At 41.3% G+C, this 27,214-nt stretch overlaps 2 protein-coding genes across 2 annotated transcripts in view; one reads left to right on the top strand and one right to left on the bottom strand.

Moving 5' to 3' along the window:
* DTNBP1 (dystrobrevin binding protein 1) overlaps positions 1-10,048 on the top strand; it is a 63,087-nt gene extending 53,039 nt beyond the window's left edge. The window contains exons 8-10 of the mRNA XM_066558205.1: positions 4,641-4,796; positions 6,658-6,801; positions 9,150-10,048. Coding sequence (XP_066414302.1) covers positions 4,641-4,796; positions 6,658-6,801; positions 9,150-9,397 — 548 coding nt within the window. The 3' untranslated portion in view covers positions 9,398-10,048. The remainder of the gene's footprint in view (positions 1-4,640; positions 4,797-6,657; positions 6,802-9,149) is intronic.
* A 671-nt stretch (positions 10,049-10,719) lies between these two features.
* JARID2 (jumonji and AT-rich interaction domain containing 2) overlaps positions 10,720-27,214 on the bottom strand; it is a 211,095-nt gene continuing 194,600 nt past the window's right edge. Inside the window, exons 12-18 of the mRNA XM_066558193.1 lie at positions 26,540-26,654; positions 23,215-23,320; positions 22,249-22,431; positions 17,215-17,345; positions 14,970-15,153; positions 13,374-13,481; positions 10,720-12,659 (exon numbers count right to left, since the gene is read on the bottom strand). Of these exons, the coding sequence (XP_066414290.1) occupies positions 12,483-12,659; positions 13,374-13,481; positions 14,970-15,153; positions 17,215-17,345; positions 22,249-22,431; positions 23,215-23,320; positions 26,540-26,654 (1,004 nt within the window). The 3' untranslated portion in view covers positions 10,720-12,482. The remainder of the gene's footprint in view (positions 12,660-13,373; positions 13,482-14,969; positions 15,154-17,214; positions 17,346-22,248; positions 22,432-23,214; positions 23,321-26,539; positions 26,655-27,214) is intronic.

Raw genomic sequence — 27,214 nt, 5'->3', positions numbered from 1 at the left:
CCTCCAGGTGCTGCATTAGTAACTGGAATCCTGCTGTACACAGGCACCTATTTTCTGTGGTTTGTTCTGATATATATTTAGGCCTATCCTTTATATACCAAGGATTTCAAGCAAGCTTTTTTTTTTTTTTTTTTTTTTTGCTTAAAGAGAATTTTTAAGGTAAGCCAACTTGTTGAAACTGCTTGCTGGGAAATGTTAAAGATGATCTCTCTGCACTGGTTAAACCTCTGCTTTTCTTCTTGACTAGAGTTTTCATATTCCGATGCAATCTATAAAAACCCTAGTTAGGTATTATCAAGCAGTACATACAGCCATTTTTAATGATGGGTTTTTTTGGATAATTTTAGTAAAACATTTCTTCATGAATGTGCAGGCTTTTGAGAGTTGGCAGACAGTAAATCTCATTTGGAACAGTGTTTTTTTTTTTCAAACACAGATGATCTTTCTGTCATTGAGTGAAATCCTGACTTCACATTCTAGTGAATCAGGACTTCATTTTTTAAATTGTAATTATTTGACTATGTCTTTGGTAAAGCCAAATTTCTATGTAAAGAGACTGTTAAATAAGAGTTTAAAAACACCTAGGACTCGTAGTTTTCACTTGTTTTCCTTTCACTCTTCTGTGGAAGAAAGACTTGTGTGCACCTAGATCCCTTATTCTACATTTTTTCCCCGAATTTTGCCAGCTCTCCCCACCTGTCAGCAGACTATAGTGCAAGAGTGCTCTGCACATCCTCCCTTGCAGCATCAACATGTATTCTAAATTCTGTCAAGAATAATTTAAACATTTTTGAGGGAAACTGCATCCTTTGAAGCACTCCCTGGTGTCTTGTCTTCCTTTGATATTTTTAGTTGAAGAGGTCTGTAACGAGGCAGTTTGCAGTAGAGGTTGCTAAGTCATAATGCGCTCAGAAAGCTGCTTGGCTGTCTGCCTTCCATTGTCTGCTTTTATGCTTTTACTGTTCTGATTTTTGAAGGATTTTGGTTGTTGAGTGAGTAGCCAGCCTGCTGATAGGCTGTGACAATCTCACACGGTGCTCCCGCGGCCGAGTGATGATGTTCCAGCCTGGATGGATGCACAGCAGGGTGGACAAGTGACCAGCTGGGTGGGAGCCTGGTGCTTTGGGGGTCATTCCCTACCTGGGGGTGGGACCAGAAGCCAGAGCTCTATCCCAGAGGAGGAGATGGAGGGCTCTGGCACCAGGCTTGGAGATGACTCTGGCTCCGTGGAAAAGCCCTGGGGGTCCCATGGGCAGCGAGCCGGGTGCCAGCCTGCAGCACATCTGGCAGCAGGGAGGGACACAGCACGCTGGGCCGCGTGAACGGGAACGTGGCCAGGAGTTCAAGGGAAGGGATGATCCTCCACCCAGCGTGTCTTCATGCCACGGCCAGTTTCAAGCTCTCCTAGCATAGGAGGAACATCAAAAACCAGCAGTGAGTTCAGTGAAGGGCTGCTTCACTGAAGGTTTGATATCTGTAGCAAAAGCAAAAAAAAACCCCACAAAGAATGTGTGCATACATTTTATGTCTGGTTGGATGAGTCTGCAAAAAGCAAATGAACTGTAGAGGGAGGAAAAAGGGGCATTTTTTTGTGTGTCTTTCTCTCTTTAGACCAGATGCATTTATGGGTTCTACATCACATGAGATGTAAAGTTACATAATAAATTAATTGAAGGGAAGTAAACTGGTTATGTATGAAAGCACTAAAAAGCTATCCATTTGGACAACTTGACATCTTTTATGCAGGGTCTAAGGGATGTGCTAGCCATGTAAACAGCCAGTGTTGTCAGTTGCTGATTTTTTAAAATTTTAATTATTTTTTTAGTCGTTCTTCCAGCTTATTTGGGAAATATGTTGTGCATAGCTGGAAAATGTTTTAGATTAAAACATTAAATGGTCACTTTGTTGGTTATATAGATACTTCAGGTACTGCAGCAGAATTTTAATTTGTAGGAAGTGTCAGCCAGGCCTAGAAGTGATACCAGGAAATGGTGTCCTCTACACTTGAGCTGTATGGTTACAAGCTAATGTCATTTGTTCCTTTGGAGTTTAGATTCTCCTGGTGTCTGGTTCAAACACTGAAGATATGGGGCAGGGGAGTCAGGCTGTGTGTTGTACCCTGAGGTGAGCAGGGTGAGCTGTGGGGCTGTTCCTGGGTGTGGTGCAGAAGGCTGTGCCTCAGCACTGAAGTGTTCACTGTTTTAGGAAAAAAATTGCCTACTTTTAGTGTCTGTTCTCTTAAAAGTCATAGCTGGTGGGGAATTAGTCATCTTTTATTTGGGTTATTGTGGCAACTCCTGTATGTCTGCATCTAATTGTGCATTAGCATTTTCTCTGTAGTCTGTCTCCTTTTCTGTGCACAGCGTGATAGAGAAATAGGTGCCATTGCTAATTGAAAAGTACAGTTTTGGGGTGAAAGGAAAAATACAATATTTTAAGTGTGCCAAGTCTCAGTTTGCATCCTCATATGAGCAGTGTATGATGGCATATGGATGATACTCTGGACTTTCTTGGAACTCCTCTGGTTCTGTCTCTCTTCAGTGTTTTATAAACTACACTTGGCTTAGGGAAAACATAATTCTGAGTAGCTCTGTGAGAGAAACAATGCACCTGTTTTCTTTGGTTTCATGTTTGATGGTTGGCTTCACCTCCCATCCTTAGCATTACTGACAACAAACAGAAACCTAAATGCAGCAGTTTGGTTTTGCTTAGCCAAGCATCTCTTACTACACCTGGCAGGGTGTGAAATCATGCAGCAAGGTTCTAGATGTTAACTCTCTATCTGACTTTGGAGAGCAAGTCTGTGACAGCTCTGCAGCTCATGTGTTTACAGTTTCCTGTGGAACATACCAGCACAGCAGGCAGCTGTTGCCATTCAGCTCTGGCCAGTGACAATTTCAACAGTTTACAGGACATTTTAGGAAAAATTTAAAAACAAAGAGCTCAATGTCAAGAAAGAGATTGTATCAAGTCTCACTTAGATGCCATATCTGTTTTGGGGTTAAAAATATCCTGAATTACTAATCTAGAGTGTAAAACTGTCAGACTATATTATGAGAGAGACAGAAAATTCCCATTGTCTCTGAGAGCCTCTGGCTTTTATTATTACAATTGAATAGCATTTCTGCATCGTAAACAATGTTATTAATAATTGCTCATCATCCAGGAGTGCAGTAAACGAGTTGCTCCGGGGGACACAGAGTCATCGTACACCACAGTATAATTGATAGTAAAGACGTGTTGCCTTCAGGGAAGATGCATTCCTTTTATACACTGATGTTTTGCTTCTGAAATCTCCTTTAAAAAAGAGATTTCTGCTTATTTACTGATGTTTTAATGAATATCTGGTGTGTCAGTCCAGTTTTCCTGGCTTCTTTTGGCATCAGCCACAGTTCAGTTGCTTCTGTATGAACTGTGACCTTGATGCAGGCAGCAGAGTGAATTAACTGCTCTCTGATGTTTTGCCTGGTTTAATAAAACAATCTGCATTTGGGCAATAATCTGCACAATAGTAAATGCTTTTAATGAATGTCTGTGTTGTAGAATATCATTAACATAACATTTTTCCTGGAAGACTGACACAATGCTTGTCCTAGAAAACCTCGTGTGCCCTCAGCATTTATCCATGTAGATGCCATATTCCAGCTGTGTCTGTCTGGCATGTGAAAGCTTGGACATTTTTCACCCAGTGGTATTTGTTGGAGCTTTCCCTAATGGGCAGAACGGAACAGACCAGCAGCTCTTCTCGCCACCCCCGTCCCTTCCATCAGTAGCTCAGCTGGAAAATTCCTTTTCTGTTGTAAGCAGAGCACTCATGACACCAGAAAAGTGAACAGAGAGCTCTGGGAAAAGAGTTCCAGGTTATATATTAGCAATTTTTCTGAAGCATGTTCTAACAGTCTGGCTTCAGTCAGTGCTTCAATAGCAATGACATGTTTTTATTCTAGAAGATGTTATTCTGCAATAGACAGCACAATTCTTTTCCCCTCTGTCCAGTGTGGAGCAAAACAGAGGGGAAGGAGTTCCTCTAGTGATATTCTGTCTAACATTTCCTAATTCTGTCTAATATTTCCTTTGCTGCACATACATGTAGGATTCTTCCTGGAATTTTTCCATTCTGTCTGGAGGCTGGCAAAGCCAGAATCTCAGGCACACATACACATACACTCATATGTTATGTATGTGTATTTATGTGTATGTACATATAAGTACATATATGTATCTTGCCACCTGCATTGTGGTGGAAATGTGCAGCACTATTCAAATGAAAAGTGTTGCATTTGTGTGCATTAGGTGCTTATGGCTGCAGAAGCATCAAAAAAAACCTCAGGTTTTTTTGGCAGGATTCTGAAATCCCAGTTGTTGATGGACAGTGCTCTCAGGTGCTCCTGTTTATACAGCTCTGGAAATTTGCATCTTGCCTCAAGATAAATGGTTCTGACATCACTTTAGGCAGCATAACCTTCACATTAATATGGGATTCCCATCCTGGTTTAAAATACAGCTGCAAAGCACAGAGAGCTCCTTTTGTTGCAGTAACAGTCTGTCAGAATTTATTGAACTGGTTCTGTAGGTTTTAAATTCTGAGAGTGGGGGGATACACCTGTAATATTTGATTTGTCTGTTTGTTCTATGCTTAGCTGAACTCGATGCTGAACATGCACAGAAGGTTTTGGACATGGAGCACACCCAGCAGATGAAGCTGAAGGAGCGCCAGAAGTTCTTTGAAGAAGCCTTCCAGCAGGACATGGAGCAATACCTTTCCACAGGATACTTGCAGATAGCAGAGAGGAGAGGCAAGTTGTAAAAACCTTTTGCACAAACTCCCAGCTTGGAGAGCATTGTTGAGCAGGCAAGAGCCAGCAGTGCTTACAGAGGAAGCACAGAAAAAAGGCCAAATTCTGCCTCAGTAGAACTGGAACTTCAGATAAGCCTTTTGAAGAAACTTGGTGTCCCGGGGTACTGGATACCTTAGAAGATTAGTCAGGCTCTGCTCCATGTCTGAGGAGATGCACTGAACTGCATCTGGAACAGTGTTTTTCTCTGCAGCTGAAGAGTGCATCTATGTAAAAATATGGATGGAGGCAGCTGCTTTGTCCGCTGGAGTTCCAAAGCCTGGGACTGTCATTTGGCCAAGGAGATGCCTCAGAAAATTTTGCAAAGTGCACAGGAAAGTTCAGTGTAGCATTTCCAAGCAGTTCCCAGGTGGCAGCTGGGTATGATTAGGACACAGGAGGTCACAATAGATGCTCTCCTTATTACGAAATGACACAAATGTGGCATCTCTGGACTGGTTAAAGCACAAGAATGCCAGAGATTACAGGGAATTCTGTGTGGGAGGTTTCCATCTGTTCAGCCAAAATGCAGGGATTGTTGGACTGGTAAGGAAGCCAGTGGGAAATTAGGTATTTGTATTAGGCAGGAAAAATGTAGATATTCTGTCCCTGCTCCAAATGCAGTTCTGCTATCATTTGTAATGTCAGAGTGGGGAATAGAATCCAAGGTTTCTGTTTCTCTTCATGAGTGCTATAAATATAAAATCATCTTCAAGATGCTCTGCATGGGTGGCTAAGGAGAGGTGGGATATGTAAATCTAAATTCATGGTCAGGAGAGGAACTGAGTTTGAGTCCCCTGCTTTCAGTAATGGGTTGCCTTTTAGACTAAAAGTAGACATGGTCATGGGCTGGTACTGGACACACAGCTCTGTTAGAGTGTTAGGCTGCCTAACATTTGGAACTTCAGCTTTTTATGATAATGTGGAGCCTGGGTGTATCAAAGAAACTGTTTTAATGAAAGACTTGGACCTGCAGTACATGAAAAATTGCAGAGCTGTAGCATATTTAAAAAAAAAAGATAATCCCCCAATCAAACTACAGAATTTATTCTCAGTTCACCTATGAAGGCTTTCAATAATGTAATTGTTACATTTAGATAAACAAGTAAACTGTTCATTTGAATAATTTTATACAATGCAGCAGGTGGACTTAAATCTGAATGACTCTGAACTTACTTGTTTCCTCTTTGCATGTTTTGCTGTTCAAGGAAGAAGATGCTCATCCAAGTATTTACTTCCCTTACAAATTGTCAGTACTGTATTGACAGTAATAAGTAATTTGCTTGAGTAATTAGTAATGTGAAATACCCATGAGAGAAGATACTGGGCATGAGCCTGGGTTTAACAGACTACTGTAATTTCTTAAGATTATCTGAGAGAAGAACAGCTACTCTCTGTTAACATTAATCCTGGTTTCTGAATTTCTATGTCCCATGTATGTTGACATTTAGTGACTGTGTCCTTAAATGTGTTTGCTTTTCTCTAAAAAGACTTCTGGTTGAGAAAATTGAAAAGGGGTGTTCCAAAATGGAAAGTTTCAATCCTTGTGCCTGAGTCCCATCTCAGCTTATTTCTGAGAAGGTTATTGCTATAAATACTGCTGCTAAAAATGTTTTGGTTTACAGAAGCAGTAATGGATGTTAGTTTCACAACAAAGATTGCACACAGTGCTCTTGGATTTGGGCTGAGGTTGCTGCTGAGCAGCTCCTGTGGGCGGGCTCCTTCCATTCCAAAGTTTAATTATTGCTGCTGCAGACAATTGGAACCTTGGCAGGTAATAACCTCGTGTAGCTGATGGTCAGTTGTGCTGTTTCTCCTGCAGAACCCATTGGCAGTATGTCTTCCATGGAGGTGAATGTGGACATGCTGGAGCAGATGGATCTGATGGACATGTCTGACCAGGAAGCACTCGATGTCTTTTTAAACTCAGGAAGCGAAGACAATAATGTGCTGTCTCCCATGCTGGGTATGGTACCTGTAGTGACAGCCTGCTTAGAGACAGTGATAAACCACCAGAACCGCTCCCTTTTGTAATGGGTGATGTTATCTCGTAAAACATCACACTTGATGCAGATTGACTGTTCTTCATTAGTGCTTCTCCAAACATTAACATTTAGTTGCTGTACAAGGGAGTTGCTGCAAAACTGTGTGGTATTTCCAGACAATCTCATTTTTCTTACTGCAACTCCCTGTTGTATTCATCACAGTCTGGATAGGTGATGTGTGACATACTGGCTTGAGGGGCATTTTTCTCAATATAGAGTTAATAGAGGACATTTTGACAAACATCAACAGAAAGCTTGCAGTAATTAGGCTTTTATTTTTAATACTGATTTCTTAGAGTTTGTCCAGAATGTTGCTTGTCAAACTTGGACCAGTCGTGTAATGAAAGATCTTCTACACTGAGAATTAGTGTCTCAAAACTGGATCTTTTACCTACCATGGAAGTGTTTTCCTGGTTAAAAAGTTAAGTGCTAAAATGCCTTTCCTCAAAAGAGCCAAAATGATTTTTCTTGTGGGAGAGGAGATAAGGCTCCTTTAAAGGTCCTTTTGGTACCTTCTGAAAGTACAGGTTGAAATATCTTTGTAGAAGTACTTACAGTACTCCCTCTGTAAAGGTGATTAACACGTGCTGTGAACATGAAAAGCTTGTGGTAAATGGTCAAGGCACACTTGCCTGCTAAAGGTTTAGGTTTTTGTGCTTCATTGCAAAATCTGAATTGAGATGGGTGGTTTTGGATAGGCATCCACTTCATGCATTATTAAAGCTGATCAGTAATTGCAGAATCTAGGACTGTTTTCCCCTTGTTGGCTGTTTGGCAGATGTGACCAAGAAGCTTCGTGTCTTAACAACAAACGGTCTCAGCTGGATTATCTAAGGAAGGGCAGAAACTACTTTTTTAACTAAGGAGATAAATGCATTAGCTTTTGAAAAAAAATACAGTCTTTATTTTATGCTGTAATCTAAATATTACAGCATATATGTGCAGTGTCTGTATGTGGACATAACAGTGCAATATAATGTACCTGTGCTGTAATAATGTTCCAACACTGCAGCCTTACTGCAGTGTAAGTCTCGTGAATCTTGCTCTTGTGGTTCCAGACATTTTATTTCCCTCTGATTAAGGGATTTTTGTGCGTGTTTTAAGAACCTGGCACCCCAGTAATAAGCCAAATATGCAATAGTCTTCATTCTCAGAAAAATGAGATTGGCTTAAAGGTAACTCTTTATTTTGCTGTCAGTGGAGAACTGGGTTGTCAGGGCAAGGTTTGTTTGACAATTGGCCCGAACACCACAAAATACAGGTAAGTTATTAAAATAACTGGTAAAAATGAGAATCAGCTCAAGACATTGAAATGTTTTCAAATTTGCCTTGCTATAAACATTGCCAGCTTATGGACATTGGCTTTGCAACCTTTCATGACAGTAAGTTAAGCTGGAAAATTGAGTTAGCTCTGTCACTCCTGAAAGCTCCTCTGTGTGTTGTCTTAATTGATCTAATGCATGCTGGTGCACACAAGGCAGGTTCTCTAAAATTTTTAGTGTTAAAATATAACTCAGGTACTTGAGGAGCAGGTAGAGACAGTGTGGTTTGAACTGCTGTGCAAAAGTCTGAGCAGAAGTAAGGTGTAGCTCATATCCATCTGACCCTTCTGAAAAACTTCTGCATAAAATTTTAAAGAGAATTTTCTCACTAAAGTTACTCTTTAGTAACTTTAGAGAGAGCTGAAGCTGGGTGCTCTGACTGTGGAGAAACACTTGTTAGGTATAGGAGAGAAGGAAAAAAGGGCTTTCTTTGGCAGATCACATAGAAACTGTTTAGATGTTTCCTCATTTTAACTTTTTTGCTGTCTGGGGAAGAGGATCTAATTTTGAAACCTGAACTCTCAAACTGCAAGCAAACACTGTTGCACTGTGTTACAAGTCTTTTTTGCACGGGATATGGAGGAAGGCGGAGTCTTAAAATCCCACTCCTGTGCACTTGAGCTGTGGTATAGCTCTACCAGAGAGGATTGCTTTCATGCTGAATTAAATTTGATTTGCTTTGGCATCTTGATTTTTAGTCAAAACTGGTGATGGCTATTATTGCCTGCTTCCTAGTTGTTTGTTTGGTTTTAAATTTCCAGTTTGTGTAGTTCTGTTACACTGAGTCTATTGGGGTTTTTTTTCCTCTTGATGTCTTGCAAAAGAATGAAAACAGCCTGAAAGTGATTCCTTAAGCCACGCTGAGCTGATGTTCATGTGTTGATTTCTCAAATCCCCTTGCTGAGCCAGAGCTCGACTGTTGCTGTTGTCGTTTTCCCACCTCTCAGGGCCCGACTCCAACAGCTACGTGAACGAGATCAGTCTCCAGGTGCCGAGCCAGTCGGAGTTACGGCAGAAGCTCTGTTCCCTGTCCTCCACCTGCACCGACTCGGCCAGCCAGGACGCGAGCGAGGGAGAGTCCCCCGTGGTCCAGTCGGACGAAGAGGAGGTTCAAGTGGACACTGCCCTTGCTGCTGTAACTGAGAGAAAGGGTGCTTCAGATGGCAGTGATGAAAGTGACTCTCAGACTATTTGAATCTTAAAACCATATCCTTTAAGAATGACTTCTGAATGAATGAACAAGTGAATGAAGAGCTTGCCTGTGTAACAATTTGCTAACCAAGCATAACAGCCAGATCTTTTTACTTAGTCATACTGCCTTTTTACAAAATTGCCAGTCATGTGGATGTTGGTTTTTAAAGAAAAAATTATGCCTAAAGCACACACACTTTAACAGTAGTCTTGGGGCTCAGGGGAGCAGTAAAACTGTTGTATATACTATGTATAAGAGAATTTAAGGGGAAAGGTAGAAGTTACTTTGACCACTAACCTTTAAATGGCTGATTGGAAGTGCTTAAGAGTTGATGTGTAAAACTGAACCCAAATTGTTCCTTGCATGTTTTCAGCTGCTGCAACTGAAGATTTAGGATCCAAACCAAAATGAAAAGTTATTTTCTACTCTTTACTACCTACTGTCTGCCTCCTGCCTTTGTCTACGAATGCAGCAGTGTCTACTGTTCTCACACTTCTTATTCAGGACCAACTTAGTTATAGGTGTTAAGGAAAAAATAAGAACCCGAGAAGGAAGAGAGATGCATATGGAAATGTTGCACTCCTTGTGGAGCAGGTATCTTAGCATTGTGTACTTACTCCTCTTTCAAGATAAAATAAAGAATTTCTATCCCAACCATGTCTTTTACTTGATTACACAGGTATTTTATCCATGACAAGTGAATAGAGGAGCCTAAGTCAGGAAGAAAAGTGGTTATGAGGCGCACCAATGTAATGTGCTTTTCCATGGCAACATCTGTTTGACTACACTAGGGAGATAAACCTGAGTTAATTGTTAATTAAGTGCGTGGATTTTAGAAACCTCAGGACCTATAGGCATCATCTCATTCCCATTTTTTCTGCAGTTGTTTTTCTCTCTGAACTTGAGGTCTGACCATGTCTAACTCCTGTTGCTTGTCAAGTCTCATGCTCTATTTTCAGGGATCTGCTCTCCTTTGAGAAGACTCCTGGCTCCTGCTCTTCCTGCACAGAGGGAAGGAATATAATCAGAAACAGTGTAAGTAAAAGGATGAGCTGTGATGTAGATCCCTTCCAAAGACCTGCCCTGACAAAGCCAGTGGCTGGGAAGGGGGGTATCTCCTTCCTGCTTGCCAGCTGGGCAGTGGCCACTTTCCTTAAGGATTCTCCTGTTAGCTGACAAAGTGTTTCCTGATCCCTGCCTGGGAAATGAAGGTTGGAAGCTCCCTACCTACAATTAAGAGATTTACTATTCAACAAGGCAGCTGTTGAAATTTATCTTGAAGGAGCTTCCTTTACTCCCTCGCTTTCCAGAAGACAGACAAAATGTCCAAAAAAGTTTTGTTTTTTTTATTAAACCTCGTAGTACAAACCTGGAAAGTAAACAAAAAACTGGCAATAAACAACATGAAGTCTTTCCTTACAAGGAAAGAGAGCAGAGCAGCGCTAATAAATTAAATGTCAAACTGTAAGCCATAGTCAGAAGTTTACTGTCAAGAGGGAAAAGTACACAGCAAGGCCATAAAAACCAGACAACCACATTTGAAAACACTTGACTCTGTTTATGTTATTGTTAAATATTCCAAAACAGTTCAGTCTTCTGCAACAACAATCAACAAATTGTATTATAGGACTTTCCTGACAGTCACCACTGGCAAGCTCAGTGCAATATGGGTAGCTACGGTATTGTTGAATTCAATTACGAAACAGAACAGTTTGTGAAAACATTTTCCCTTTTTTATTCCACACATACTGTACACACAACCAGAAAAGGGCAACAGCTACTCCATTATTATTTTTTGTTGTTGTTCAGTGATGTAAGCAGCACTTATAAATGTTACAAGAAAAACCCTGTAAGCATCCAATCCAACCGATGAAGAAAGTGAAACGTAAGGCTTTTCTTCATCTTGTCTCTCTGCCATCCCTCCCCCCACCCCAAGAAAAGGCTCAAGTATTTAAAAAAATTTACAGGCATATGTACAAAAGGTGTGATTTTTTTTTTGTTACAACATGAAGAGAAAAAATAGACAAGATGAAAGCAAATGCATTTTCACATTCAAAAGAAATATGCAGACTTGCTAGTGGCTCTAAATGTGATCATATAATGAAACAAATTCAAAACAAAATTAATGCTTGACTGTGTAAAGGTGTGAAAAACAGCAGTGGAATGGAAATGGAATGTTAGAAAGATTGCACGTCTATGACAAAAGAAGCACTTATGGCTTCAATCACTTTTTTCTTTTTTTATCTTTTTTTTTTTAAAGGATGCTATTGAAGGGTTTTTGATAAAGTAGCCAACAGCACCAAAAAATAACAGAATGGATTTCCTAATGAAATCAGGCACAGTTTTCCCTCACATAACTCCTCAAGGCAGGCAGTCTTTTTTCCTCCTTTTTTTAATTTTTTTTTATTTTAATTTTTTTTTTATTATTTTTTTTTATTTTTCCCCCTCAAAACAGATGCATAGTGATGTGCTGGTAAAAGAGAACATACTCCAAATCTCCTCCTTTTGCCTACAGTTAGGAAACAAAGTCCATCTTCAGCTGCCATAACCTCCCAAAGAAAGTGTGTATTCTCCAATTTAAAAAATTACAAAACTCATCTTGCTGTGACAGAATAAAAGACAGCCAAAGTAAAGCAATTTCTTTCAAGTTTTTGTCTCCTATCCCTTTTCTCTCTAGAAAAATCTGCTCACATGACCGGAGAACAAATTATAAAACACATCAAACTTCAACCTATTCAAAAAATGGGTTAAAAGCCTTTTTTCACAGTTACCAAAAAGGCTTTTTATTTTTTTCAGCCATAGGGACAATACAAATTCATATTTTATCAGCCCCTTGCCGGTTTTAAAACAGTGAACATACGGCAGTTTAAAAAAATCAGACTGCTGTATCTATCTATTCTAAGTACAAAAAAAAAATTTCAACAGTTTAATGCTAAAACAAAATTAGTTCTCTAAAACCAGAAGAAAATCTTCTTTAGAGCTAGTGCAAAGACAGCTTGTATTCTACAGCAAGTACTCCAAACTATGGTATAATAATTACAAAAAATATATATAAATTGACAAAATGAGAGTGTTGGCATCTTCAGGATTAACTTGAAGCACTTTTGGATGAACTGGAGGATGAAAGCCTAGATGATGGCACGTCCACTGTTGCTCTCTTACGAGGTCCTCTTTTTGGTGTAGGCTTGCTGATACAGTTCTCAATGCTGCCATTTTTACCAGATACTTTTCCACAGATTTGATTGACAAGACTGATTATTTGTTCCTGTTCAGGAAGTGGGAAAAACAAAACACAAATTAGTATCTGCTTTTCCTCCAGAGTCACTTAAACAGGAGTGCAATGGAGTGCTCAGAAATGCTGGGAAGCCCATCTTAAAAAGCTGCTTGTACCCAGTGCTGCTCTCCAAGAGCTGACCTGTCATTTCTCCCACTGCTCTGCTCTTTACCTTTGGGGCCAAGTCCCCTCACAGCTAAAGACATGGAGCCTCAGCCTAGAACCCAGGCACAGTCCTAAATCCCCATCTTGAGTTCTGGGATTATTCATCATCACATTTGCTTGGAGCCACTGCACCTCTCATCTGCATGTGCTCTGCAAGTCTGCCCTAAAGGACGATCATGCTGGACTGGAAAAAAGTCCACTGAACTTCCAGTTACCAACAGAGGTATTCCAAAGTACAGAAGTTACCACAGCATAACCAGTGAAAGCAAAGCCTCATGTTCCATCCCAAAGCATCAAGCGGCTTCTTATGTTCTGTGGCACATATTCATGGAATTTGTACTTCAGGTTTCATCTGTATCATCATGTTCCCTTTTTGTTTTTTTTTTTTACTAAGTCATAATAAAGCATCTTCTTCCCACATCAAAAACAAAACCAAGACAAACACCCAAACCCAAGACCATTTTCCTGAGGCCTCAGCAGGACAAAGGCAGAATGAAGTGTCCTCCCAAATGTTGGGCACCCAGGGCAGTGTCAGCTCACCTCATCGTAGCGGTACATCATCTTCAGCCCCCGGCACGACTTTTGCTTCTCCACGTGCCGCAGGGCACACTCCAAGCAGAAGACAACATTTTCATTCTCCTGTACAACCTACATGAAAGAGGTGGGGGAGAAGAAGTGCAGTTAAACTCCAAGCTGTACCTGTGTTCTCCACACAGTATTCAGTTATGGCCTGAATTACTACACCTGGATTTTACTGCAAGGTTGTGGAAGGAGGTGTAAAGCACATCGTGAAATCATTCAGGATGTGCAACAGCTAGAAAGAACCTATCTCTTTTACAGAGATAGGTTGGCAAATACATCCATAATTTTAAAAAACCCTCCACCAATGTTAATGAGGGCTAAATCCAAACAGCATATGCATTTATTAGCATCTCCTATGCAGTCCTAAAGATCTCCTCAAAGGAGCAGTTTCCCATTATTTAAAATGCTGCCTTGAACAAGGATATAATCAGCTTAGCCACAGGATTCCTCAACTACTGTCTTGTTCAGCAATGGTGACATTTGCTCAGCTGGCTGCCCGCCAGGCCTGCACACTCAGCTTGGAATTTATCAAACCAAGTTGGGAGTTTTTTATCCACAACTACTGTTAAAGAGTGACATGGAAAAATCCTTCCCATTATTAAACTTACTCCAGAGCAAATGCACCAGAAGATCCATTAAGAGGTTCTGGTTAGTATTTTGGGTTTTTTTCAAATAAACTCATTCTAAAGTTACTTCAAACTAATGCTGCTTAAAAAGTGGTCTAAAAACATGTATAAACTCAGCATATTTTATCCTAGGGCAGGGAACAGCTACATCTGATTATATGCAGATACATTTCATTTCCATTAAAAACCAAACACCTATAACCAAAACAATTCCCAAAAGATCACAGAGAAAAAACCTCCCAAACCCAAAGGACTAAATATGGACTCACATACTCTGCATTATATTTATTTGAATACCTGTTCTTAGGATTAAAATGGTATATAAGGCTGTGGGAGGGGCTTCTGGTGTTTTTAATAACATTGCTGTGTTTGTAGGTGTTCTGCATACAGCCCTAAGCCTGGAAATGTCACCACAGTGGTCAGCACACCTTCAAAAGCCAGTAGTCATTTGCCTCTAAAAGAGAGAAGTTTATTTTTGGGCTGTTTTTGGACAGGCTGGCAAACAGCTTGATCGATGGGATACATCTCCCCTGCAATTTGGCTTGCAGAACATTGTCTCAGCATGGGCTGTGGCTGCATGCCTGAGGCTCATGGCACATATCTGAGCTGTAGCTCATCCTGGGACCTGCTCTGTTACAACTTACTGCTGCTGGCAATCTGCAGGTGTCTTTGTTAGTCCTCCTAGTGCAGTGCAAAGATCTCTTAGGTGTCTGAGGACACTGCTTCATCCCTTCTGGCAGGGTGAGAAGCCAGCTGTCACTGCTGTCTTCTGTCACTACTGGTCAAGGCAGTAAATGCCACATCATCACCTCTGTGTCTTGCATGGACATGGCTGTGCAGGACATGGCTCTCTCTCGAATGCCTACAGATCCCTGGAATGCTAGAGCAGGGGGACAGTACCCCAGGAGTGGCAAAGGATTGTACCCACCATGGAAAGATAGCACAGGTGCTGACAAATCTGACACCTCCTCTCTGACGTTTCCAACTGCAGCCACTTTCGAGGCTTTTTCTTGCCATCCACGCTGGCGCTGCTGCTGTCGTGGCTGCCGTAGCGCGCCGAGGAGTGGAGACCGGCCTCGTACAGCTGCTGCCGCTGCCTCAGCTCCGTGTCCCTGTGAACGGGGGCACAGTCAGACACTGGCACTGCCTCCAGCCACCACAGAGCCACACACAGTCACCCCATCACCCCGCTCATCACTGAAACCTGAGCTCCACACAGCAAAGCCCTGAGTGTTGTCGGAGGTTGGTGCCATTCCCTAGGCATGGCAGACACAGCCAGCGCCCGGGAAACGCTGCCTAATAGCAAAAGCTATCTCCGGATTTCAACAGCGACCACTGTATCAAGCCAATGGTTCTCAAACTGCTCCACAGAGAAGTGGGGACTGCCGAGGACTTCCTGGAGGTCGATGGTTGCTTGAGCCATGTGGAGAGTCGCGAGCTGTGGTTAACATGACTGTCATTCCTGAAGTTGCCAAAAGCCACCTTCAAGAAGAGGAGCCGTGGCTGTCAGGAGCAACAGCCCCTTCATCAGGAGGCAGAGATGAACCAAGGACCTGCTGCCATAAGGTGCTTCAGGCAGGAGAGGGGGAGCAGGGCAAGTGACTATGCCAAAAGATGAAGATCTTGCTGTACACCCAGGGAAAAAGAAGGAGATGTCAATAAAGGACAACCACCAAGCCCTCCGGCTGCCCTTCACCCGCGGCATCTCTAAGGTGAACAATACCTCCTGTGCTGAACTCTACAGCTTTAGGAGAGCAGGTTGGGTTGGAGCTGAGTGGAAGACAGCAAGTGTGGAGTGAGCCGAGCATATGGAAGGGGAGGATAAAAAAGTGCACCACCAGACACAGCTGAAGATGAGTGAAGAGCCAAGCTAAGCAAATGGCACGGGCAAACTGAGCAACCAAGGCATATCAGGAGAAGAAGCAGCAAGAGACACAACAAACAAGCAAAACAAAACAAAGGATAAAAAATATGTTCCACAGTGTTCCACTTCAGATGTTTTCGGGGTTTTTTTGCCTTTTTTTTTAGATTTTTTTTGTCTGGGCTTTTGTTTCCTATAACCAACCACAGGAAGGATCCACATCCTCCAGTGAATTCCAACCTATGCATAGGAACAAGTTTGAGAACCACTCTGATAAAGGTCGATGTGATGGTCTAAGAGCAAACACCAACATTTGTTTCGCCTTTTGTACTTGCAGACTTCCTCTTCAAGGGGAAAAAAAGGCACTTGAAAGTGGTTATTTCCGCAGGGGAGCCACCTGCAGGTAAAGCAGTCAGCACACCTCTTTGCATTTCTTTCTGAACACTAAACAACACATGGGCTGTTTTCCCCTTCAATATGTCACTGGAAATTTTCCAAATGAACATGCTAGTTAGTTAAATACAGTTTGTAGACTCCATTCATCAAAACTTTCTTGACATCTCGAGTATCAGTTGTCACAAACTTGAAAGATAGGTAGCAACTACATGGTAGGGAACAAAAGAGAAGATCATTACACAGGAAGCCAGGCAACATTATATTTTCTTTTCTCACCTATCTTAAGAGAAATCCTGAACAAGTGTCCTTAATACTGAAGAGAAAAAGAAGTGTGAAGCTTTTACTCTTTAAAATGCTGGAGTTCTAACGCCAGATGCGTTACCATGCATGCACAACTGCTCTCTTACTCACTATTTAAAACCAAGACAACTTGGTGTATACAAAGGACCTTTTGCACCTGTAGTATAACAGTCTTGATGCTGAAGACAAGGGTTTCTGGTGCAAAACCCACTACAGACATGGACTGGCAGTGACTACTGATGCCAAAAGTTTGAAAAACTCAAGGAAGGTGTTTAACCTCTTGGCACCACATAGTTCACATAATGCATCAGGAAATCTTAACTCTCAGCACCAAGAATTAATAAAAACCTGGTGCAAACTGCAGTTTCAGGTTTTTTAAGAGGTCTAAAGTAGGGAATTCTTAGAGTTTAGACATCCTAACCATGGGCACTGTCACATCAGCTGCAACCAAGGAAGCTGCTTCTTCCATGTGTGCCTGTCTTCAGGTTCATCTGCTGGGCTTTGGCTTGGATAAGTAGGGGCAAGGTATGTCTGAAAAGATTACTTACGCCACGTCATCCACCTCTGGAGTCTGTCAATGAAAACAAAAGAGGTAAGCAGGCCCCTAATTCATTACCTGAGCTCTCCCAGGAGCGATGATATTGTACTCAGAGTCGGTCCGTTTTCTTTTTTTGCTTCTGCTGTTGCAATCTGATAAAGCAACTTTTCCATTGAAAATGGTTTGGCTATACGGCGTCGCTTCATTTCCTGGGACAGGAGGAAATTGCCACATTAGTTTATGGGAAAATTTGAAAATAAAATGTTACCAAGAACTAATTCAAAGTTAATGAATTAAATTTTTGATACTAATAAACTGAAGCAAAAAGTAGCCTTTTAAAACAACCACAAGTAAAATCTTTTCATCGTCCCATTTAAACAAAGTGTTTATGTTCCAAGCACCTCAAAATTCTCTCCCTAAAAATTCTTCCCGTGCAGGGCAAGAGGAGCAACACCATCACTCAAGCTCAGTAACACTGGATGGTTCAGAATACAAATAGTGTAAGATCTATACATATGACCTGCTTGAAAACCAGGACAGGTGTTACTTCATTTCTTTTAAAACATAAAAAGCCTAGCAGAACAGGCAGATGCCAGGGAAAAGAGACAACAGGCAAAGAGGGGGATTCAGTTCTGCCTGTTACTGGCTCCTCTCTGTGAAAGCTTTTAAAGTTGTGTTTTTCACCCAGTACAAACCAAATTATTTTGGTACCTGAAACCCTTTTGATAATCCTTAGGTAGGCAAATTCCTTGATTTAATGTGCAGGTGGGAAAAGTGCAGCATTTTCCCAGTAGCTACAGAGGTCTGTTTTGGCTTATATAGAGTCAAGAGAGCTCAAATGAGCTATCACTGGACTGTAATGTGAGGGTGACATTTCTGGTTAGTGCTTAAACCTGCCAAAAACCTACTCAGCACACACAACCCTGAAGACTTTAAAATTTTTTACCTTATTTTTTTTTTTTTATCCTGTTCTGTAACCCTAATTACAGGCTCCGAGTATTTCTTTTTTCACAACCAATGTATCATAAAATTAATCATTTTTAATAGCACCCACTGCATGCATTCAAGTTATAACTATCACAAAAAATGGAATAGCAGCCTTTGCTGACCAAAAAGGGTTAAAAGAGGTTCAGAGGTAAAAAAAGTATTTTTCAGAAGCCATTTGCTCTGCTAGACCCTCTGTGGGGTTGGAACAGCTGCACTGTTAGGAGTGGTATGGGAAGATTTTTCCATGTTAGTTTTGCTTAGTCTGAGGCTGTGTACACAAGAACAGACTCCAATCCAGGGAAAAATTCTGCATAGGCAACACACACAGCCAGAATAAAGGCCACAGTGGGTGGCTGGACAAGAAAGCAAGGTCAGCTCCAGCTGGGTGACAGTTCAGGGACACCCTGAGCCCGAGCTGGGTTTAGCACAGCTTGCTGCATCTCTGCATTTATCTGAATTTCTGAAACTAGGTACATTTTTTTTCCATACAGTAGTGAAATACACAGGTAGGTATTTTACGACAGACTTGTACTGCTGCCTGATTATTTCTTTTAGTGACACATTTTTCATTGTCACAGAAGTCAGTGAACATTCACATTATAATTGTCATCAGCCTGACACTTGTGGTCTCTCTTTATCTCAGGCATCTCTTGGTCATTCATTTTCCAGGCTGAGTAGTACTCTTGTATTTAATGCAGAGGCTAATTAATAATTGTAACCATTGATCTCTGCTGTGCTTTTTCTAGTTCCTCTACATTCCTTCTGTAATTAGGGGCTCTGAATTACACGAACCTCCAAGACTACACAGTGCAGAGCAGTTTCTGCTTTGTTATCTGTTCTCTCCTTCTAATTCTTAACACTCGATGTATTTTTGTTATGCCACTCCAGAGCACTTGACTGACAGCTCCATAGGAACCCAAAGACCTCTTTTCTCAGTAGCAAGAGCCCATCATTCAGAGCCCATCTCTGTATCTGTCACATTAGGATTATGTTTTTAAATTTAAATTTAATATTTATCAACACTGAACTTCATCTACCATTTTCTCACTTGGATCACTCGGTATCATGAGATCTTTCTGCAACACTTCGTAGCTTTAATTTTTGCTGCCATTACTGTTAATATCCTCAGCATAAAGGATTAGCTTTGCCATTAACTTCCCTTCCTAGGTTATTTATGGATACATTAAACTGTGCTAGAACAAACTCCTGAAGAATGCAGAAAAAGACCTCCGTCATGATAAAAACTGACCCATCCTCTGCTTTTCTTTAAATCAGTTTTTTTTTTTTTTTTGGTGTGTGGACTTCACCTCTCTATTTATTTATGAGGTTTTTCTCCCAAAAATGCTCATGGACTTTCTCAGCTGCAACTCTTGTCCTTACCTACTTCCAAAAGTTTCAAGGGCTGGAGGCCATGACCTTGCTGCAAAAGCCATCACGGTAGTTCACTGTTCTTATTTTTTTGTACATTTACTTCCACAGCAGTGGTTATTTAGCATTTTACTGCTCTTCCAAGGTTCTTAATCTCTGCTCTCCACCACAGTACAGTTCTTTTCTAGTGAGGACATCAGGTACATTCCTGTAGGATCACGTTCCCTTTGGTTTCATCTGAAGGAGCCCCATGTGCTCAGGGTGGGACAGCTCTGTGACAGGAGCCAAGGAGTGGGAAACCTGCTGTGTTTTAAAGGCATGTTCCTCACCCCAACTAAAATTGGAGGCAGGGAAATAATTGTCCAGCCCCTGCCAGCGTCTTCCATGGATGGCCAGGGAGTACAGCACTAATACAACTTTCCTATTTGGGAGATCAGTGCACAGGGATTGTGTCACTTGTAACAGACTTAAACCTGGCTTATGGACTGTAGGCTCTCCTGTGTGTGCAGCAGTGCTGCTCCAGCTGCAAGACTAACTCCATCTTTCCTATGTACTTCTTCCTCTTGTATTGCAATACCAGCTGAGTCTCTTCCCACCCAGTTTCTGGTAGGCCTTAAGAGCACCAAAGCCCTCCTTTAAAACCAGACATTCCCTCTTATTTCCAAACCTCTAACCCAGAGTGCCTTCATTTAGTCCAACATTCTGTATTTCAGTGTCCTAAATGAGTTTCACTGACTTTGCCCAATGCCTTATTTGAAGCTATGGAGTTATCCCTTTCCCACTCCAAACATACACTCTTCCACCACAAGTCTAAATCTTCTTCTTATCCTTACCTTAACATTTCAAGAGCTCTTAGGGTGCTTTTAAAAACCAGCAAACTTGTTCCAAATATGGTCTAGTTTAAACCTGACTGTCGCCTTACACAGGTGTTTATATAAACTCTTTTATTCCAACAGATTTTCCAGAGTGCTTGTAAGACTGAAATCAATGCAATTTCAGATGCAGAATTTCATTTTTTCATGTATTAAAGGAGACTGAGCAGTCATTCAATACAGAAATGAAACAACATCATTTTAGTAATATAAAGAGAGTCACTATAAAAAAATCAGGTCACAGTATCACAGGATGAAAACAAAGTTAATTTATCAAATGCTAAAAATTGTCAGTATTGCTGTGGAGAACGAACAGACAGAAGGTACAGTTGTTTATCAGAGTTCATTTCACAGTCCAAAAGGGGAATCTTGCGCATTACACAAATCATCTCACCACCTCTGGGAAGCACAATCCTGGCCAGCATTGTGGCAAAGATGGCAAAGTGCCTTGTCAAAGTGGAGGAACCAAAAAATAATCTCCAAAATTAAAGGGAATTCAGAACATAAGACAGTTTGAGGACAGAAAGGGAAAAAGAAAAAAAAAAAGAGAAAAGAACAATGCAGTAGATGTTTCATAAGTTGTTTAGATATAAACATGTTATCTGTGGTTCTTGTAAAGTTTGTGAGAGCTGTGACTTCAATTTCCAAGGTAGGTTATCATAGACAGTAATCTGCGGGATTTCAGCCAGCTTATATTTACCCAGTGCAAAGCTCTTAAAAATTAATCAAAAGAAACTGTTCTTCAGAATTTGAGGCACCAAGAGCTGTTTAATTGCTGCATAGTGATTTCTGTCTCTTACAGGAGTAGCATTTTCACGATATCAAACAAGTGTTCAGTAGAGAGATAAATACAGCACATGGAGTTAATATAATCATGTACGCTCAGACAGGAAAGGTTAGCTCAGGATTCTTATGCCTTACCTATAGATATACACAATTCCCACCTTCCCCCAAAATAAATATATAATAAAATAACCTTTTATTTCAAACTAAGTTAATATACAGTTAGTATAACCAGGCTGGAAGAATTCCATTTACCCTAAAGAAGCAATCCCTAACTGTGGACATATTACAGTTAATTACTTAGTAACTTGGTCTGAAGCTGTAAAGGATAATTTACTCGTGGCTTAGCTATAAAACACTACCAAAATAGTATCTGTAACCCAGAGTGTATTTCAGAAGGTTGGGAATGCAATTAGTGACGTATAGCTTGTCCAAGAACACAGAAATGTAGCCAGGATCATGATGACTGGACAAATCACCTGTTTCTGCAGGGAACCTGCCTTGGTCAGTTGTGTGAGAAGGGAGTGGGAAGGTTATTTATTTACATCTGGTATTGGATGGGCTGGTCAGTGAACCTAAGGATTTTCAAGTCTATTAAATTGAAATTGCCCTGATCAACAGCTTTTCCTGAATGAAGGGGCAGAGAAAAACAAGCAATACAGCTGTGAGTATTAACTGACTCTGCCTACCATAGGAGCTAACAAGCACAGTTATTCAGATATTTGCACCTGAGATTCTAATGGTTCTAGAAAACATCACTTAAAAAAAAAAACTAGTAAGCATAATACAATGTATAATCATTAGCTCTGAAGGGATTTTTGAAACACTTCCTTGCAAACTGGTCTGCAGGCACAACAATCTTCTGATTTTTTTATATATACACAAGTCTTTATCTGTCAGTTAACAACTCAGTCACTTTTCTGACAACACTGGATCGTCTTATGCCTTGCAGAATTTTTTCCTTTTTTTTTTTGTTTATTTAGTAGTCCAGAAAAACAGACGTTGTAGCACTACTCTCATAAGGCTACCAACTCCTGGAATGTCTGCTGTCCTTTTAGATGGCAGGGCCGTGAATCCATTTTAACTCCTTTTCTCAACTTACCTTGGCTGTTTTAAAGCCCATACTTGTCCACTGGGTGGTAGCAAAGTGCACCGATTCGGAAACACTATAGCCGCAACATACTTTGGACACAAAGGATCCAGGAAAACAGACAACAAACTGCCCGCTCTGCTGTACAGTACGGTGCACCCTGATCCCCTCCTTACACAAGACCTCTGGGGAGATCTGAAAAGACAGAGAAAAAAGAAAAAGAGAAAATAAATCAATGGGAACTTCCTTCCTGGCTGTGTGCTGCCATGCTACAGCTCATGGAGCAAAGCTGTGCTCTGGGAACAGCTCTGCTCCAGCTGCTTTCCCTCTCCCATCCCACATGTGCCGAACCTCAGTGTCTGCAGTGACAATTGCAGAAATGCCTCTCTCTCCTAAAACCAACAGCTTAAACTCCCCCATGCCCAAGGACAGAACACTGTCTGCTCCTACAGAGAGCAACGCAGATCATTCAGCTTTCCATCTGATCTTTCCCCACTTGCATTAAATCCATTGTGCACTAATGCACTTCTGTGAGATGTTAACATGGGTAACCAAGACAGGGTTTTTTGTTATGGGCTCCCCAATTTGTACTTAAATGCACTAAAAATAAATTGTTATCCAAAAGATAAACAAAAGAAGCAAAAATACTTAAGTATTAGATTTCTCCTATCCATGCTGGCATCATAAAATATCAGTCATGGCAGATGAATTGATTAAATCCTACTCCCTTTGTGATGCTAAATACATTACAGACAGTATTAAAAATGGATATTTATTATACTTACATGTTTGTTTTTATATTAATACATTATTACAGCCTTGTTGGAAAAATACCACGTAGGTAAACACTGCAAACAGAAAGTAGCCCCCTCTGCATTGCTGCAGTGTAAGACAAAACCAAAATAAATCCCCAACCAACCAGCCTCCTGATTAGCCTAGGGTTCTCAAATGGGAACACCTCTCCCAATGTTAACCTACCATTACATTACTTTCAAGCATTTCCAGCCCTGGAGTGCCATTGGCTTGCAGCAGGGTATGTACCACATCATCAAGTTTGTTCTCCTCCGCAGCAGGAATGCAATACCTGTTGTTTTGTCAGAGGAAAAGAGAAAGATTTACTGTGGAGTAAATAACAGTCCACAGCTACACAGTAACAGACAATTCAGACCAGCACATTGATTAGAAGAAAGAAATTCAACGCAGGGTTTCACATACAGTTCTTTTGGTAAAACACTGAGGATTGAAGGGAAGTTGTCTATTCAGACTCAGTCTGATTGTGTTCAGCAAGTATCAGAAGACACAAAATCCCCAAACCAGAAATGTGAAAACTCAGTCCTCTGTAGAGTAAGAGGAGAGAAACCAGCAACAGACTGATGGTCACTTTAACAGCACCAAAACAGCTAATTATGGACAAAAGTTTGCATCTTGTGAGCACCGATATATGTTGTTATCTTTACCATAAAAGACTGTATTTATTATCAACCAAAGGATCTTCACATTTAGTAACATTTTCTGTTTGTAACAGTCAAGAAATCACAACTTCCCTCTACTGTTAGTGCATTAAGTTGCCTAAGACCTTCTTGCTTTGCTTACTGAACAAATCCCATATCCCTCCTCTCCCTTCCAACACAAGACCTGACTAAGAACAGCCAAAGTGGCAGGAAAGGTTTCAAACTCTGCGGGGAATCTGCCAAGTTGCACATCCTCCTCTGCTTAGAAGCCAAGGAAGCAGCTGTCCTCTTGTGCTCACTGCCAGCACTGCTCCCTCAGCAGAATGACAAGAAGTAACACAGGACTCTCAAGTCTTAGAGCCACACATCCAGAGATCTGCTGTTTTCCTGGATGCAAGGAGGCGATATGGTGACAACTGGTCACTGCTCTTGCCTGCAGCCTATCTGAGGGGGGATGCTCAGGCAAGTCAAAAGCATCTCCAGCCTTACCATGAGTTACCCTTTCTCTTTAGGCAATGAAACCTCAACCTGGAGTCCATTTGCCCCCACACCAGTAACACACACACACACACACACACACACACAGAGTCGTTTTTGAAACTTCATGAGGGTTCTCCTGGCCTTACACACCTTGTCAGGGTACTTGCCCATAACATGCACTAACTCCATGTGCATCACACAGGGTTATCCTGACTGAAGAGTCTGTAGGAGGCTGCACTTCCTATGATCTGAACACCTCCTCATGCTTCACTCTACTGATGATGACTTTGATTTGTGTTTGTTGATCCTCAAGCCAAGAGGCAGAAGACATTACATTATCTGCTGTGGCTAAGTGCAGCCACAGTAAGAGTTTATTGAGCTGGTTGCCCAGCTGTACAAAGACCAACTCCTTACAGGTATATTGACAATGGTCAGGGCCTTGCTAAGAACTCCCAGGGTTATAGAGAGGTGAAGTAGAAGAACTTCATCTTGGAACAAGTAAGGATCAAGTCCAAACAGCAATTTTAATTGTAATCTGTGTCTCAAATACTTTGTTGCTAACAATGACAGCTTCAGTACAGCTCCCCAAATGTGGTGTATCACTCTAGTTACGGGGATGAAAATATTTTAAATTTGAACCCAGATCATGGCAGAACCCACTCTTCTCTTTTAGAGTCACAAAATATGGCTGGAGCAGGCAGAATATTCAAGCACACAGTCCCTCACAAGACAGGCACAGGAAAATGCTTAGGAAGGTTGTGTGAAGAGAAGGGGCAGCAGAGAAGTGCATGGAACTGAATACCTGGGGCATAGAGGGGAATGAGATCCTTTGCAACTGGTGTATGCTGCAATTGCACTCATCTGCAATTCCTGATGTACCTATAAAAATGGGAAGTGAGCAGCCAGTGTAGACTTCTGAATGTCTTGGCAGAACAAGATTTCCCTCTCTCTTTTAATGGGCATTGAGGATCCCTCCAGAATAAAAAGGTTAGGTCACTGACCTCCGCCCTGCATGCAAATTGAGTTCTCCCCCGTTTAATCTCCAGGAGGTAAAACCTGAGAAATTAGAGAGTGAGCTGAGCAATCTGCAGGTAAGCAAAGTGGTTTGAGTAGCACAGGGATCTGTCCTTGGAGAAGATTTCTGGGTGGTAGAGGGACTTGGCAAGACAGAGGAGATGTTTGGAGCCCAGTGGCCACTTTGTTGTCCCCAAAGCAGTGACTGAAGGCAAGGCTGTCAGGGCTGCTCCGTGCCAGACCTGCAGATATTAAATTCATCTTCTCCTAACACAGTTGGATGCTTTATTGCACTATTAAAAGTTGTAATGAGCTAATGAATACTAGCCTGACACTTCAGGCTGGCAGCCTTGCTGAAGAATAGCTTCAACAGACAAAGGAGTTTCACTTCCTTCTTATGAGCTATTCCTGCCTACTATGCCTGTTTGATCAAGACTATCATCACAAAGATGCCTTAAGCTATGTACTCATCTGTATAAGTCCATCAAGATAAAGCAGATGGCTTTTTATTCTTCTTGGATTCAAAAAACAGAACAGTAGTCCTTCCTAAAATTTGAGGAAACAGGCTTGCATGCAAGCCTGTTCAATCCCAAGAGTCACATGTTTTGACACACAGCATGAAGAGTGGCCTCAGAACTTAATTAGGGGATTCTTGAACAGCTTCTATTTGGAATTTACTGTCATTTAAGACTAGTTTAATGTTTTAGAGGAACAGACTCACCTAAGATTGAGGACAATGTAGTTTGCTCGGTGATCTGTCCTGACAGTATACTATTATAAAAGATTACAGATTCCTGATTCACAGAACAGGGAGAAGAGCCATGGAATGCCCATGACAGAAAGTGACAAACTCCCAGGTCTGCAGCATAATCCAGCAGTTACACCTTCACCCCTTGAAAGGATCACATACAGAACATCTCTTCAACTTAACACATCTAGAGACAGAGGGGAGATCCTGCTTTCACGGTTTTCTCCAGATTTCAAATCCTTTTTGTTGGGCCATGTGCTTTTCCAGTGACAGCTGGATCAGCACCCCTGACATCAGCAGCATCTGAGAAATGTATGAGAACACACTTTGGACGTGCATAAAGAGCAGTCCATGATGCCACTGCCACCATGGGGACATCAAGACACCAGAATAGACCATGGAATACCAAGTGAAACTTTTCTTCCAGGAAGGGGTTTTCATCTCCTAAGTTTGTATCACATTTTCCCATTAAAACTGGAAACCCCAACAACACACACACACACACACACACGACCCCTAGGTGAGACTCCCTCATGCAAAAGTACTACACAAGTTGCTACTAGTGCCAGTCACCTTAGGGAATGTGAAGAAAAGCCACAGGAATACCTACCAAATGCAATCAGCACCAGTGTGTAAGTAGTCAATGTATGGAAGGTGATTTTGGTCTCGAGACCAGCATGAGGTAGAAAAGACCATGCCAATATTTAGCCAAGGAATTGTCACTCCTAAAACAAAGAGATTGAAAAATGAGTTTTGAGTAACTTCAGTTTGTTCAGTAAAAGACAGTTTGAGAGGGCATTTAAATCAAAAATCTTATTCTCCCTGTTAGCTGACCCTTGAAGTTATAAATCTTCCTATCAGAGTGAATAATTTACAGGGAGTAATGAAACAAATCCAGCATTTTCCACTAAGAAAATATCTAGCAGCCAACTGCAGTGCCCTTGAACATGTTTGTCTTCTAATAGCTGTATAAAACTTTTATTCTTAGGAGAATTCATAAATCCCCATAATTAAAGCTCACTGCCATTGATCAGAGGAGGTTGCTTCATGTAAAGCATTTCAACAGGTACCTTCTGTTTCTCAGTTGGTTTGTTCAGGCTCAACACCTGATCTCAACAGGAAATTCCACTGTTTTTCCAATGTTTCTTATCAGTAAACTGCAATGGTGTATAGGCAGCTGGAGAATTTGTGTCAATTCATTCAGAATTGTGTGTGCTGCTTTTCCCAGTGCTACAGACTACATTTTCCGAGTGTGGAAGTAGCACAGCTCTGTCCTGACATACAA

The sequence above is a fragment of the Molothrus aeneus genome, chromosome 1 (assembly GCF_037042795.1).
Source record: "Molothrus aeneus isolate 106 chromosome 1, BPBGC_Maene_1.0, whole genome shotgun sequence".
NCBI lineage: Eukaryota > Metazoa > Chordata > Aves > Passeriformes > Icteridae > Molothrus > Molothrus aeneus.
The sequence above is the reverse complement of the archived record's forward strand: the minus strand, read 5'-3'. Positions and strand labels throughout refer to the sequence as shown.